Source organism: Arachis ipaensis, chromosome B7, assembly GCF_059453495.1.
Source record: "Arachis ipaensis isolate K30076 ecotype BB chromosome B7, ASM5945349v1, whole genome shotgun sequence".
NCBI lineage: Eukaryota > Viridiplantae > Streptophyta > Magnoliopsida > Fabales > Fabaceae > Arachis > Arachis ipaensis.
The window spans coordinates 88,588,361-88,604,577 of NC_142442.1; the positions used below are offsets into that span (position 1 = coordinate 88,588,361).

Sequence of the window (16,217 nt, forward strand, 5' to 3'; positions counted from 1 at the left end):
AGTTCTAGAGGTATGATCTCAGGAATTTCCACTTCCTCTCTAATCATGATACTATGGATCATGATAGCTCGATCCACAGTTACTTCGGACCAGTTGCTAGTAGTGATGATAGAGCGTTGGATGAACTCCAACCATCCCTAGCAACGGGTTTGAGGTCAGGCCTTCTCAATTGAACCGACTTACCTTTTGAGTCTCTCTTCCATTGTGCTCCTTCCACACAGATGTCCATGAGAACTTGGTCCAACCTTTGATCAAAGTTGACTATTCTGGTGAAAGGATGAGAGTCTCCTCACATTATTGGCAAGTTGAGTGCCAACCTTACAGTTTCCGAACTGAAATCCAAGTATTTCCCCCGAACTATTGTGAGCCAATTCTTTGGGTTCGGGTTCACACTTTGATCATGGTTCTTAGTGATCCATGCATTAGCATAGAACTCTTTAACCATTAAGATTCTGACTTGTTGGATGGGGTTGGTGAGAGCTTCCCAACCTTTTCTTCGAACCTTACGTCAGATCTTCGGATATTAACTCTTTTTGAGCATGAAAGGGACCTCGGGGATCACCTTTTTCTTGGCCACAACTTCATAGAAGTGGTGTTGATGGACTTTTGAGATGAATTTCTCCACCTCCCATGACTCAGAGGTGGAAGCAATTTCCTTCTCTTTCCTCTTTCTAGAGGTTTCTCCGGCCTTAGGTGCCATTAATTGTTATGGAAAAACAAAAAAATAGAGCTTTTCTCACACCAAACTTAGAGGGTTTGCTCGTCCTCGAGCAAAAGAAGAAAGATAGGAGGAGAAGAAGAAGAAATGGAGGAGATGGAGGCGTATTTTGAATTTGGCCAAGGGGGGTTTAAGTGTTCATGATGTGTGAAATTGAAGGTGGTAAGGAGGGGTATTTATAGGGTTAAATAGAGAGGAAAGTCATGTATGAAGGGGTTGGGTTTGGGAGGGAAATGTTTTGAATTTGAATGGTGAGGTATGTGGGGTTTTATGATGGTTTTTTGGGGAACAGTGGATTGATATGAATGATGAAGAGATTATGGGGAAGAGGGTAGGATTTGATTGGTGAATGGTGTTTGAGGAATGGGTGTTGATGTGATTGGTCAAGGGTATTTGGGGAAGAGTGTTATAGAAAGGTGTGAAGAGGAGAGAAAGAGAGGTGGGGTAGGTGGGATCCTGTGGGGTCCACAAATCCTGAGGTGTCAAGGAATTCTGGTCCCTGCACCCTTCTGGCATTTAAACGCCGTCTATGTGCCATTTCTGGCATTTAACGCCATCTCTGCTACCTTTTCTGACATCAAACGCCAGTTTGTCTGCCAATTCTGGCATTTAATGCCAGCCAGACAGCCAGACACCCTTTTCTGGCATTAAACGCCAGTCTGTCTGCCAATTCTGGCGTTTATCACCCAGAATGCTGCCAGACTGGGAGTTAAACGCCCATTCTGCTATCCTTACTGGCGTTTAAACGCCAATAAGCTTGTCCTCCATGGTATGCTATTTTTGTGACTCCACATGATCATCTACCTAAAGAAAACATAACATGACAATGGAAAACAAATGTCTATAAAAATAAATATAATTAAATAACATTAAGTTGCCTCCCAATAAGCGCTTCTTTAATGTCAATAGCTTGACAGTGAGCTCTTATAGAGCTTCACAGACACTCAGAGCATGATGGTGGCCTCCCGACACCAAACTTAGAAGTTGAGTGTGGGGGCTCTGTTTGACTCTGTATTGAGAGAAGCTTTTGATGCTTCCTCTCCATGGTTACAGAAGAAGATCCTTGAGCCTTAAACACAAGGTAGTCCTCATTCAATTGAAGGACTAACTCTCCTCTATCCACATCAATCACAGCCCTTGCTATGGCTAGGAAGGGTCTTCCAAGGATAATGGATTCATCCTCATCCTTCCCAGTGTCTAGGATTATGAAGTCATCAGGGATGTACAGGTCTTCAACCTTCACTAAGACATCCTCTACAAGTCCATAAGCCTGTTTATTGATTTGTCTGCCATCTCTAGTGAGATTCTTATAGCTTGTATGTCAAAGATCCCTAGTTTCTCTATTACAGAGAGTGGCATGAGGTTTATTCCTGACCCCAGGTCACACAGAGACTTTTCAAAGATCATGGTGCCTATGGTACAAGGTATTAAGAACTTTCCGGGATCCAGTTTCTTCTGAGGTAATTTCTGTTGAACCAAGGCATTTAGTTTCATCACTGCTCCTAGATACCAAGCTACTTGCTCTTCAATAATATCTTCATCCTCATCAGAGGAAGAATCTTCATCAGAGCTCATGAACTATAGCAGTAAGTTCAGTGGAATCTCTATGGTCTCTTATTGAGCCTCAGATTCCTTTGGTTCCTCACTAGGGGACTCCTTAGTGGTCAATGGACCTCCATTGAGGTCTTTCTCACTGGAAATCACTGCCTCTTCCTCCTCTATAGGTTCGGCCACTTTGGATATATTGATGGCCTTGCACTCTCTCTTTGGATTCTCTTCTGTATTGCTTGGGAGAGTACTAGGAGGGATTTTAGTAACTCTTTTACTCAGCTGACTCACTTGTGCCTCCAAATTTCTGATGGAGGACCTTGTTTCAGTCATGAAACTGAGAGTGGTCTTAGATAGATCAGAGACTATGGTTGCTAAGTCAGAGAGGCTCTGCTTAGAATTCTCTGTCTGTTGCTGAGAAGATGATGGAAAAGGCTTGCTATTGCCAAATTTATTTCTTCCACCATTATTATTATTGAAGCCTTGATTAGGCTTCTGCTGATCCTTCCATGAGAAATTGGGATGATTCATCCATAAAGGATTATAGGTGTTTCCATAGGATTCTCCCATGTAATTCACCTCTTCCATTGCAGGATTCTCAGGGTCATAAGCTTCTTCTTCAGAGGAAGCTTCTTTAGTACTGCCGGATGTAGCTTGCATTCCAGTCAGATTCTGAGAAATCATATTGACCTGCTGAGTCAATATTTTGTTCTGAGCCAATATGGCATTTAGAGTATCAATCTCAAGAACTCCTTTCTTCTGATTCATCCCATTATTCACAGAATTTCTTTCAGAAGTGTACATGAACTAGTTATTTGCAATCATTTTAATGAAAAGATCCACCAGCAGAGTGGTCCAATGACATCTTGGACAATTCAGACAGACCATCATAGAAGATACATAAGATGCTCCATTCTGAAAGCATGTCAGAAGGACACCTTCTGATCAATTGCTTGTATCTTTCCCAAGCTTCATAGAGGGATTCATCTTCCTTCTATCTGAAGGTTTGGACTTCCACTCTAAGCTTGCTCATCTTTTGACGTGGAAAGAATTTGGCCAAGAAAGTATTGACCAAATTTTCCCAATAGTTCAGGCTTTCTTTAGGTTGTGAGTCCAACCATATCCTAGCTCTGTCTCTTACAGCAAAGGGGAAAAGCATAAGTCTGTAGACCTTGGGATAAACCCCATTGGTCTTAACAGTGTCACAGATTTGCAAGAATTCAGCTAAGAACTGATGAGGATCTTCCAATGGAAGTCCATGAAACTTGCAATTCTGCTGCATTAGAGAAACTAATTGAGGCTTAAGCTCAAAGTTATTTGCTCCAATTGCAGGAATTGAGTTGCTTCTTCCATAGAAGTCGGAAGTTGGTGCAGTAAAGTTACCAAGCATCTTCGTTGCATCTCTAGCATTGTTGTTGGGTTCGGCTGCCATCTCTGCTTCTTTTTCAAAATTTCCAGTAAGGTCCTCTCCGGAGTGTTGTGCTTTAGCTTCTCTTAGCTTCCTCTTCAGAGTCCTTTCAGGTTCAGGATCAGCTTTAATAAGAATGTTCTTATTCTTGTTCCTGCTCATATAAAAAAGAAGAGAACAAAAAAAGAAGAGGAATCCTTTATGTCACAGTATAAAGATTTCTTTATGTGTCAGAGGAAAAGAAGAATAGAATGAAGAAGGAAGAAGAAGAAGAAATTCGAACACACAGAGAGAGAGAGGGTTCGAATTATTAGATGAGTAGAAGAGAAGTGTTAGTGAATAAACAAAATAAATAGAAAGAGATGAGAGAGGGAGAGAGAGTATTCAAATATTATTTAAAAGAAAAGAAAAATATTTTTGTTTTTATTTTAATTATAAGTTAGAATTCAAAATTTAAGAAAAGAAATAAAAGCAAATTGAAAACTAAATAAATTAATTAATTAAAAAGATTTTTGAAAATTTTGTTAGTTAGTTTTCGAAATTAATGAGAGAGAAAAGTAGTTAGGTGGTTTTAAAAAAGATAAGAAATAGTACACTTTTTTAAAATTAAAACAAACAAGTCAAGTGGTTAATTGAAAAAGATTTGAAAATAAATTTTGAAAAGATAAGAAGTTAGAAGAAGATTTTGAAATTAAAATTTTAAAAAGATATGATTGAAATTTATTTTAAAAAATAATTTGAAAAAGAAATTAAAAGGATTTGATTTTAAAATTAAAGTTAATAACTTGACTTACAAGAAACTAAAAGATATGATTCTAGAATTTAAAAATTGAACCTTTCTTAATAGGAAAGTAACAAACTTGAAATTTTTTTTTGAATCAAAACATTAATTGTTAGTAAACTTTTCAAAAATATGAAATAAAAATAAGAAAAATATTTTGAAAATCTATTTAAGAAATTCGAAAATATTAAGAAGAAAAGTGAAAAAGATTTAATTTTTGAAAATGATTTGAAAAGATAAAGTTTTTAAATTGAAATTTTGACTTGACTAACAAGAAACAACTAAATTTTAAAAATTTTTGACCAAGTCAACTCAAAATTTCGAAAATTATGAGAAGAATAAGGAAAAGATATTACTTTTGATTTTTTTGAATTAATGAAGAAAGAGAGAAACAACAAAATGAAACAAAATATAAAAATTTAAGATCAAAACAAATAATGCATGCAAGACCACTTTGAATGTCAAGATGAACACCAAGAACACTTTGAAGATCATGATGAACATTAAGAATATATTTTTTTTGAAAATTTTTAAGAAAAGAAAGACATGCAAGACACCAAACATAAAAATTTTTAAACTTTAGACACTAATAATTCTAAAATACATATGAAAAATAAGAAAATACATAAAACAAGAAAATGCAAAGATCAAACAAGGAAAATCATCAAGAACAACATGAAGATCAAAGAAGAAAATAATGTATGAATTTTCGAAAATTTTAAGAAAATTAAAAAAAAATGCAATTGACACCAAACTCAAAGTTTGACACAAGACTCAAACAAGAAACACAAAATTTTTTTTGTTTTATGATTTTATTATTTTTTTTGTATATTTTTCAAAAAATTATTTTGGAAAAAGAAAATAAAGAAATTCAAAATTTTTAATAAGAATTCCAGGATTCATGCAATGTTAGTCTAAAGCTTTGGTCCAAAAGAATTAGACATGGCCAAATGACCAGCCAAGCTTTAGCATAACAAATACAGACATGTCCTTTTTACAATGCAAAGTGGAAACCTTAGTCCAAAAGATTAGACATGGCTTAATAGCCAGCCAGGCTTCAACATATCTTATGAAGCTCTAGAATTCATTCTTAAAAATTTTTGAATGATTTTTTTTGAAAACACATTTTTTTTTGAAAATAAAAATAAAAAGCATAAACATAAAATAAAATTACCCAATCTAAGCAACAAGATGAACTGTCAGTTGTTCAAACTCGAACAATCCCTGGCAACTAACCAGCAAGTGCACTGGGTCGTCCAAGTAATACCTTACGTGAGTAAGAGTCGATCCCACGGAGATTGTCGGCTTGAAGCAAGCTATGGTCATCTTGCAAATCTTAGTCAGGCGGATTCAATTGGTTATGAGTTTTGATAATTAAAAGATAAATAAAACATAAATTAAAATAAGATACTTATGTAATTCATTGGTGGGAATTTTAGATAAGCATTTGGAGATGCTTTGTTGCTTCTGAACCTCTACTTTCCTACTGTCTTCTTCCAATCATGCGTGCTCCCTTCCATGGAAAGCTGTATGATCCTCTCAGTAAAAATGGTCTAAGTACGATTTCTGCACGGCTAATCAACTGTCGGATTTCTCGTCTCGGATGAAAAATACTAGGTACAGCTACCGCACGGCTAATCATCTGTCGGTTGTGTCGGAATAGGATCTCTGTATCCTTTTGCACACTGATGATTGGACTTTTGACGGTTTAAAATTCGCAAATGAAATCTCGTTGTAATATAGTTTCTAAACCAACACCAATCCTTTCATACAAAAATTTGTTTGTCACAAGTAACAAACCCCTAAATTTATAAACCGAAGTATTAAACCTCGGGTCGTTCTCCGTAGGAATTACAATGAAGTGTCTTGTTATTGGTTATGAGATATGTTTTGGGGTTTTTGATAAGAGGCATGAAAAGTAAATGGAAATGAAAATAAACTAACAACTAAAGAGGTCTTGGCAAAGTTTGGTGGTCAAGGATCTCTATCCTAATCACTAACCACATCATGAGAATTGGCAAGGATGAACCCCACTAAGTCAACCTCTAACTAGTAGTAAAGGAAAGTCAAATGAGCTATGTCAATCCAAGTCCATAAGTCCTAGTTCTCCACCAATTCAATTAGTGAGATCTAGAGTTAATGGCTCCCAATCGTCAATCACTTGGACATTAGCAACTCAAGAGTTCCTAAGTTACCTTCCCAAGCCAAGAGCATTAAAATCTACTCTAAAATCCAACCATGCATTTTATCAAACACTTGGAAGGCATAAAAGGAAAACATAGTAAAATAGCAAGGAAAGTAAATCTACACTACTCAATTGCAAGGAATTAAACAACAACAAATCAAATCAACAATAAAGGAACATGAAAACATAAATTGCATTAAAGAGAAATAGAAGAACAAAAGTGCATCAAAGAGAAATAGAAGAACAAAAGTGCATCAACATAAAAGTAGAGAATTACAAGAATTAAATACTAAACTAGAGAGAAGAGATGTAGAAGAAGAAGAATTACAAAAGAAAAAGTAAATCAAAACATGAAATTAACCTAGATCTAAGAGTTACTAATCTAGATCTAACCTACTCCTAATTCTAGAGAGAAGAGAGAGCTTCTCTCTCTAGAAACTAACTAAAAGCATGTGAAAACTACAATAAAACTCAACTAATCACTAGATGTCTCATCCCTCTTCAATCCTTGGGTTAAATAGCATTAGAAATGAGATGGATTGGGCCCACAAGGTTTAGAATTCGCTAGCCACTAATTTGCTTTTAATGAATCACGTGCGAATCGGCGCGTGTGCGCCCCCTAAACATGATGCAACTATGGCAAATCTTATATCACTTCGAAGCTCCAGATGTTAGCTTTCCAACGCATCTAGAACCGCATCATTTGGACCTTTGTAGCTCAAGTTATGATCGATTAAGTGTGAAGAGGTCGGCTTGACAGCTTTTGCGATTCCTCATTTCTTCATGAGTTCTCCATTTTTACATGATTTTCCTTCATTCCCTGCATCCAATCTTTGCCTCCTAAACCTGAAATCACTTAACAAACATATCAAGGCATCTAATGGAATCAAGGTGAATTAAATTTAGCTATTCTAAGTCCTAAAAAGCATGTGTTCACTCTTAAGCACAATTAAAGGTGAAGTTATAAAACCATGCTATTTCATTGAATAAATGTGGGTAAAAGCTTATAAAGTCCTCTAAATTCAATACAAGATAAACCCTACAAATGGGGTTTATCACACACTGTCACTACACCCAACATTTGCGAGTTTGAAGCTCGTCACAGTCATCCCTTCCAGATCCTACTCGGGATACCACAGACAAGGTTTAGTCTTTCCGGATCTCGAAAATGCTGCCAATTGGTTCTAGCCTATACCACGAAGGTTCTAATCTCACGGACTCGGTCCGTGGATTAAAGACCCAAGAGTATACTCCAGCTGTCTTCCAATGACAACGTTGAACATTATGTAGACCACTTGTGGTTGTCAGGCACGCGGATCTTGGCTAAGCGAGTAACAAAGATAGTGGGTGATTGTCACGGGTCACCCCTTCATTCTTACTTAACTAAATTAATTACAAGTTTATATCTTGGAGAAGAAGTAAGCGTGAATTGAAAGAGAAACAATAGTACTTGCATTAATTCATGAAGAACAGCAGAGCTCCGCACCTTAATCTATGAGGTGTAGAAACTCCACCATAGAAAATACATAAGAGAAAAAGGTCTAGGCATAGCCGAATGGCCAGCCTCATAATGTGAAAATAAAAGTGAAAAGAGGGTTTCCAAAACTTCCGAATACAATAGTAAAAAGTGCTATTTATAATAAACTAGTTACTAAGGATTACATAAAATAAGTAACTAAGTGCAGATAGTGCAGAATCCACTTCCGGGGCCCACTTGGTGTGTGCTTGGGCTGAGAATTGAGCTTTACACGTGCATCGGCCATTTTTAGAGTTAAACGCCAGCTTGGATGCCAGTTTGGGCATTTAACTCCAGTTTGAGTTGGCGTTTAAATGTCAGTTTGGGCCATCAAATATCGGACAAAGTATGGACTATTATATATTGCTGGAAATTCCAAGATGTCTACTTTCCAACTCAATTCAGATAGCACCAATTGGGCTTCTGTAGCTCCAGAAAATCCACTTTGAGTGCAGGAGGGTCAGAATCCAACAGTATCTGCAGTCCTTTTTCAGCCTCTGAATCAGATTTTTGCTCAGGTCCCTCAATTTCAGCCAGAAAATATCTTAAATTAAAGAAAAATACACAAACTCATAGTAAAGTCCAGAAATGTGATTTTTGCATAAAAACTAATAAAATATAATGAAAAGTAACTAAAACATACTAAAAACTTTATAAAAACAATGCCAAAAAGGGTATAAATTATCCACTCATCACACACTTTGCTAGGAAGTCCAGAAAGCAGATGGAACTAGACCCTAAAATGGTAGAGATATTCAAAAAGATTGAGGTAACCATTCCACTTTTTGATGCCATTCAGCAGGTACCTAAATATGCTAAGTTTCTAAAGAATTTGTGCATGCATAAAGATAAATTACAAAATTTAGAAACTATTCCTCTAGGTAGTTCCATTTCTGCTTTAGTGGGTGATATACCTGAAAAATATAGTGACCCAGGTCCATGCATGGTTACTATTACTATAGATGGTGTGAAATTTCCTGACTGTATGTGTGATTTAGGAGCGTGTGTTAGTATAATTCCATTGTCTGTATATGATGCTTTGAGGCTCCCTCCCTTAAAAAGGTTGGCAGCTCGTTTTGTTTTAGTAGATAAAAGCATTATCTCTGTGGTTGGAATTGCTGAGGACGTGCTGGTGAGCATTAAGGGGGCTCACATTTCCTATTGACTTCTATATTTTGGAGATCCCCCCTAATGACTCAGGAAGACCATCATCTATCCTGCTTGGAAGGCCATTCATGAAGACTTCAAAATTCAAGCAGGATGCTTTCTCAGGAACTTACTCTTTTGAGATAGATGGCAGAGCAGTGAGCTTCAATCTAGATGAAGCTATGAAGCATCCTCCTGAAGATCATTCTATCTTCCAGTGCGACATCATTGATGAGACGGTAGCTCCATTTCACCAGGAAGAAGTAGAAGAGAGGCACATGGAACAAGATGTAAGTGTGGTGACGCCCCCTGGACAAGACGAAGACACGTTACAACCATCACTAGCTCTAGATGATCAAGTGCCTAGCCATAAGCAGAAATTAGAATTAAAGCCCCTTCTACCTCACCTCAAGTACGCTTACCTTGAGGATCATCAGAAGCACCCAGTTATCTTTGCAAGGGAACTCACTTCCCAACGGGAGGAGTAGCTACTCAGTGTGCTAAAAAGACACAAGAAAGCAATTGGGTGTAGCTTAGCAGATATAGTAGGCATCAGCCCTCAAGTTTGTGAGCATAGGATATTTTTAGAAGAGGGAGCAAGGCCTGTCCATCAACTTCAAAGGAGACTGAACCCCACCATCTTTGAAGTTGTCAAGAAAGAAGTGATCATGCTACTTGAAGCAGATATCATCTACCCCATCTCAGATAGTGAATGGGTCAGTCCAGTACAAGTGGTACCCAAGAAATTTGGAGTCACAATAGTAAAGAATGAGCATGGAGAGCTCCTGACAACTAGAGTGCAGAATTCATGGAGAGTTTGCATTGATTACAGGCGTCTCAACCAAGCTACTCGCAAAGATCATTACCCCTTGCCATTTATTGATCAGATGTTTGATCGCCTGTCAGGTAAATCACATTACTGCTTTTTAGATGGTTATACAGGCTATTTTCAAATTCATATAGCTCCTAAAGATCCGGAGAAGACTACTTTTACATGTCCCTTTGGAATGTATGCATACAAAAGGATGCCTTTTGGCTTATGTAATGCCCCGGCTACTTTCCAAAGATGTATGATGAGTATCTTCTCAAATCTTATTGAGAACTGTATGGAAGTTTTCATGGATGATTTTAGCGTATATGGTGATTCATTCAGCCTTTGCTTGGATAGTTTAGCTAGAGTATTAGACAGGTGTGTTAGTTCAAACCTTGTTTTAAATTTTGAAAAATGTCACTTTATGGTAAGACAAGGTATTATACTAGGACATGTTTTTTCTAATACTGGTATTTCTGTAGATCTAGTAAAGGTAGATGTCATTTCTAGTTTATCTTACCCCTTCTCCGTGAGGGAAGTTCGTTCGTTCCTTGGCCATGCAGGTTTCTACAGGAGATTTATCAAGGACTTCAGTAAGGTAGCATTGCCTTTATCCAGACTGCTGCAGAAAGATGTTGAGTTCGAGCTGAGTAAGGACTGCATGAATGTATTTGATCAGCTGAAGATCGCCTTAACTCAAGCTCCGATTGTGAGAAGACCAGACTGGAGCCAGCCATTTAAGATTATGTGTGATGCCTCCAACCATGCAGTAGGAGCGGCGCTGGCTCAGCGTGAGGGTAAGGATCCTTTCGTAATTGCTTATGCTTCTAAGACCCTAGACGCTGCTCAGTCTAATTACACTACCATTGAAAAAGAGCTTCTGGCTATTATTTTTACTCTGGATAAATTCTGAGCCTATTTACTTGGTACTAAGGTGGTAGTGTACTCGGACCATGCAGCTCTAAAATATTTATTAGCTAAAAAAGAGTCCAAACCAAGGTTGATACGTTGGATACTGTTGCTGCAAGAGTTTGATTTTGAAATTAAGGATAGGAGTGGTTCCCAGAATTTAGTGGCAGACCACTTGAGTCGCTTTGAGCACATCAAGGATGACTCCACTCTTATCAATGATGCTTTTCCATTTGATAGCTTGCATGCAGTATCTGAAGTAATTCCTTGGTATGCACCTGTAGCTAATTATCTAGTTAGCCATAATTTCACTACAAGAAAAACGGCCTATGGCCACGCTTTTTTGTTGCCACGCTTCAAAAGCGTGGCCAAAAGTGGTCAATGGCCACGCTTTTATGAGGGTGGCAATAAATTAGAGATTTGGCCACTTTTTTTATCGCCACGCTTCAAAAGCGTGGCGAAAAGTATCAACGGCCACGCTTTTGTATGGGTGGCAATTGGTTAGAGAAACGGCCACGCTTTTTTTTGCCACGCTTCAAAAGCGTGGCCATAGAGAGAAACAAGGACGTTTTGAAAGCGTGGCGATAGGGTTTCATTACGGCCACGCTTACAAAGCGTGGCCATATCCTAATACGCTTTTGGCACGCTTTAAAAGCATGGCCAAAAGGTTCTTTTCTGCCACGCTTCAAAAGCGTGGCCGTAGAGCAAAACAATGACGTTTTAAAAGCGTGGCGAGAGGGTCTCCAACCCATTGACCCTAACCCGGCCCCTGACCCAGCTCCCAACCTGGCACCAACCCGGTCCCCAACCCAAAGACACTAACCCTAATCACTCGAAACCCTAAGCCTGAAGAGCGCCTCCCATTAGCCTTAGCCCTTCACCCTTCACCTTTCGCACTTCGCCGTGAACCCTTCGCCCTTCGCCCTTAGCCTTCGTCACTCGAAACCCTTCACTCTTGGTTCTAAAGCTCCTTCGTTTCTTTCTCCCTTTCTCCCTCCGTTTCTTTCATTCACAGAAACTCAGCCAAAAAACCCTAGCACTGTAAGCCTACACCACCGCCGCCGCAAGGAGTGGCATACTGCTGCCGTCCGTCTGTCTATCTTGCTTCCCTCGTGCTCCAAGTCTTCAACCCCCGTTCGCTGTCACCGATCACAGCTGCTTTCTCGAGCTCGGCATCCGTCGTCTTTGTCTGCTCAGCTGCGCTTTTGCCGCCGTTGGTTGCCGTTAACGTTCGTGTCTTCGTTCAGCCGTCGTCTTCGTTTGTGTTCTTCGCCGTTCAAGTTTGCTCGGCGTTCACCATTCGCGTTCACTCGCCGTTCACCGTTCGCATTCGCGTTCGTCTGGAAGCCACGTTGCCCTGCTTCAAACTCTACAACCAACCCGTGCGCTCCACCTAGCCGTCGAACTGCTCTCTTTTGTCGCCGCCGTGAGTTCTCTAAACACACCACCAGACAATACACTCACACAACACCAATACTCTGCTTGAAACTCTGCAACTTCTTATTTCTATTACAATAAGTAACTATTTAATTTGGCAGTGGTTTGGATCTTTTTCATAGACTGAATTAATGTATACAATATTATGTTCTCTTCTCTATCACATTGATACTAAGCTTTGAATTCTCTTATTTCGTTTCAAGTTTACCGCACTCAACATGTTGGATGAAATGCTTTAACCATATTTCGGGTTGGTTTTATGAATAATCTTGATACTAGTATCTAGTAAGCTAATTTTATGAAACTATCCTTATTTAGTTATACTGAATTACCACTTATTTATGTTTTCCACTCTATTGTTCAGCATAATTAGTTTAAAGATATAATTGGTCAAAAATAATTAATATTTTCTTGATATTTAAATGTGACAGGTAATTTTAAACATGAAAAAGAACTTCTAAAATGGCAGATACAAAAGAAATTGAAGGGTAACTTTTCTGGTGGAAATTGGGTTATGCTGGACTAGTATTTCGTTTTCCCCCCTTTGATTAGTTCTTTTGGGATTTTGATAACTTGTGAAGGGTTATTTTAACTTACAAGTTTGTTATTTTGAAATACGCAAGCATTCACAGGTGACGGTAGAAATACTGAAACAAATTTTTTGTTCCTCATAGATAATTTGCTTATCTTGAACATTTTATGAAATCATGGAGATGTCTGATGGAAAGACTGTAAAACTGTTTCAATGTATGGTTTATGCAAAGGAAATCACCTTGCTTTTGTTTATTATCTAACTTTTGCCTCTTACTATTTTGTTATAAACCTTTTCCCTATTTCAGAGATGCCCGGAACAGCAAAGTTGCTCTGTTTGACGGCATTGAGGAGGGAGGCATCCGAGCATCATCAATTTACTCCTCCTATAATGAAATTGATGAAAAAGATAACGAACGAGCAATGGGTGGATTGCAAGATAGAGTCAGTTTGTTGAAAAGAGTAAGTTTAATTTTTCTTGTAAAATAATCTAGACCTAAGTTTGTTCTTCCTGTATATTATACTTGAAGAACGCTGTGAATTATGATCATTTCCTCATTTATTTCTTTTCAACTGTTGATAACCTTCTTATTATTTTGATGTGTTAACGTGTTGTTGATGTGATTGTAACAGATCTCAAGTGATATACACGAGGAGGTGGATAGTCATAACCGGATGTTAGACCACATGGTTTGCATATAACTATAAAAAATATTTACCATTTGCACTGCTACTTTTTTGTTCTTCTTTGATAAAATGTTGGTATTTGTTTAAGGGAATGACATGGATTCTTCAAAAGGAGTTCTTTCAGGAACTATGGACAAATTCAAAATGGTATGTGGATTGTGGAATTGTAAAACCCTATGGCTTTTGCAGTAGAGTTTTCATCTGGTTCTGATTTTTCTTTGTATTTGTTTTCTTCTCTACTTTTTTCCCCACTCTTTTAATTATGTTGTACCTTCTTTCAGGTCTTTGAGAAAAAATCCAGCCGAAGAACGTTTTCACTTATAGAATCCTTTGTTGTGCTTTTCCTTATAACATACTTTTTTATGTTGTAATTCAGGCCCGTGAATTCCTTCCAAATGGGGTGATCTCAACCAGACCCAAATTTTTGCTAAGATTGAAATGTTGAGGTGATTTTGATGTCTTCATAGTGTTAACTTTTCTCTTTTAAGATATAATCTTATTGACTATGCTGATTCAATCTTATGTCTATGTTGAAATTAGGGCCTGACCCATTTTAATGAGATTCTATGAGAAGCTGATGGTATTATCCAATCTCGTGGTAATTTGGGCATTGATCTTCCACCAGAGAAGGTTAGTTTTGCCTTTGAAATTCATTTTGTTGTTTGAATGACTCATGTTGTGGGTGTAAATAGCTATGTTTGTGGTCATGTGGATAATGCATTTGATATTTGAATAAATTAAAACAAATGGATGCTTCCATATGTTTAAAAAAGGTTTAAAATAGTACATCTAATTTTACAAATTTTCTTTGAACTGAACCACATTTATGATTGTTGCCTCTGCCATGCTTCTTATTGTAAATGTATAATTATATTTGCTTTGTGAATGGAAAGTCAATATTAATTAATTTTGATTTGCTTTTGTAGGTGCTTTTATTTCAAAAATCTGCCCTATACAAGTGTAATATGGCTGAAAAACCTGCTGTACTTACACGTGTTGTGGATAGTATGACTGACAACTTAAGACCCACTCGTGCTGAAGCCACTGATGTTGCCAATGCTGTTTTGGATGGTAAGTTACCAGCTGTATGATGCCACATGTAATGATTAAGCCATTTTTTTATTGAATTTACTGATCCCATTTTTCGTGCGCTTGAAGCTGTAACTGTATTCTTCTGAATGATTTTTGGTTTCTATTTTCAGTTATAACTACTTATTGGGTTCATATTTGTTGAATTTTTAAACAAACATACAGGTAGTGATGCAATACTTCTGGGTGCTGAGACCTTGTGTGGGTTGTACCCTATTGAGACTATTTCCACTTTTGGCAGAATTTGTTCAGAGGTAATTTCATTTCATATCTCAGTGGAATAATCAATAATACACTATGGTATGACTGACCTGAGTTCATGCAAGTAGATTTCCATGATATTAACAAGCAAAATGAGAACAATTAGAAGATTAGTTTAGTCGTTTAGATTCATCTTCAACCTTAGCACATTATAATATTAACAGAAGTCAGAACATAGATTCATTTTTATTATTTTCTCTTACTGTCTTATGGTGATTTATCTTGTATAGTATTAGATCTGCATTACTTTTTCCAGTTGCTTGATTGAAATCCTCTGAATCATATGAAATGTTCTCCCATTTTAATTGTCACTGAAAGTGTTACTGTTGGCTGATGTTTATGCCTTTTATTTCATGTCCTTATAGGCTGAGAAAGTTTTCAATCAAGACCTCTATTGGTAGTGTTACAGAAAGATAAGTTCAATCCCAGATTCTATGTTGCTGCTGCTACTGATAATATGAGTCTTCAAAAGGCTCAGTTGCTGGAGAATTCCTTGGCAGATCAGGTGAATTTTTTTTACTCCAGAACCTCCGTTTATTTTATTCTATTTTTTGTGAACTTTGTTTCAGTTTTGCCATGTGTGTGTTCCGAGTTTTGGTTAACTTTTTCTTTCTTTGATGGGCGAGGGTTTTGGAATTGTTCAATGTATATTGAGTGTTTAGTCAAATTGAATTGCTGATATATGCAGAGTGTGTGCTATCCTGCAATACCAGATGGCCATGAGATTAGGAAAACCAAGTTAAAGACCATGATTGAAATATCTCGAGGCAGCGAATAAGGTTTTGTAAGACTTCTGGTGGAGTGAACGGGACTTGCCATTTTTTGACACATTTGGAAAAAGGCGCATTATTGAAAGTGGAAGAAGCTTTTGTTAATTCAAGTTTGACTTGTGCATATCAGAATGGGGATTCAGTATTCCAGATTCTTTCCATGTTGTACGAATTCACAAGTTAAGGCATCTGTTCCTGAAACTCCAGATGCCGGTGGGTAAAATCATACCATAACCATAGTGGATTGTGTTGTTCTGGTTGTGTGACAAGAAGTTCTGATTTATGATGGATGTTTATTTGAGTTTTGGTCCAGAAAATGAGGACACAAGTGAGGTTAGTAACTGGCCTATGTTCTGTGAATTTTCTCTAGAGTAACTGATGAAGAATGCTTGAAGATATTAAAGAATTGTTGGAAGGCTA

The 16,217-nt window shown here is 37.5% G+C and overlaps 1 protein-coding gene and 1 pseudogene across 2 annotated transcripts; both read left to right on the plus strand.

Moving 5' to 3' along the window:
• Window positions 1-6,478: 6,478 nt before the first annotated feature.
• LOC110264251 (bet1-like SNARE 1-1) lies at window positions 6,479-14,048 on the plus strand. 2 transcript variants are annotated; one of them, XM_088493866.1, is made up of 5 exons: window positions 6,479-6,492; window positions 13,299-13,452; window positions 13,624-13,680; window positions 13,765-13,824; window positions 13,959-14,048. In XM_088493866.1, the coding sequence occupies exons 1-5, from the start codon at window positions 6,479-6,481 to the stop codon at window positions 14,046-14,048; spliced, it is 375 nt and encodes a 124-aa protein (XP_088349992.1). The 2 variants fall into 2 exon arrangements, with proteins under 2 accessions (XP_088349992.1, XP_088349993.1); XM_088493867.1 differs by lacking the exon at window positions 6,479-6,492 and adding an exon at window positions 12,922-12,947 and having other exon boundaries at window positions 13,624-13,645; window positions 13,763-13,824.
• Window positions 14,049-14,072: 24 nt separating this feature from the next.
• LOC107607366 (pyruvate kinase 1, cytosolic-like) lies at window positions 14,073-15,428 on the plus strand (annotated as a pseudogene).
• Window positions 15,429-16,217: the final 789 nt, after the last annotated feature.

Bases quoted from the DNA above. Each gene is read 5' to 3' on its own strand.
- LOC110264251 (XM_088493866.1), top strand. The intron at 13,453-13,623 runs GTAAGTTTAATT...TGATTGTAACAG, and splicing joins GAGTCAGTTTGTTGAAAAGA to ATCTCAAGTGATATACACGA. The intron at 13,825-13,958 runs GTATGTGGATTG...ACCTTCTTTCAG, and splicing joins CTATGGACAAATTCAAAATG to GTCTTTGAGAAAAAATCCAG.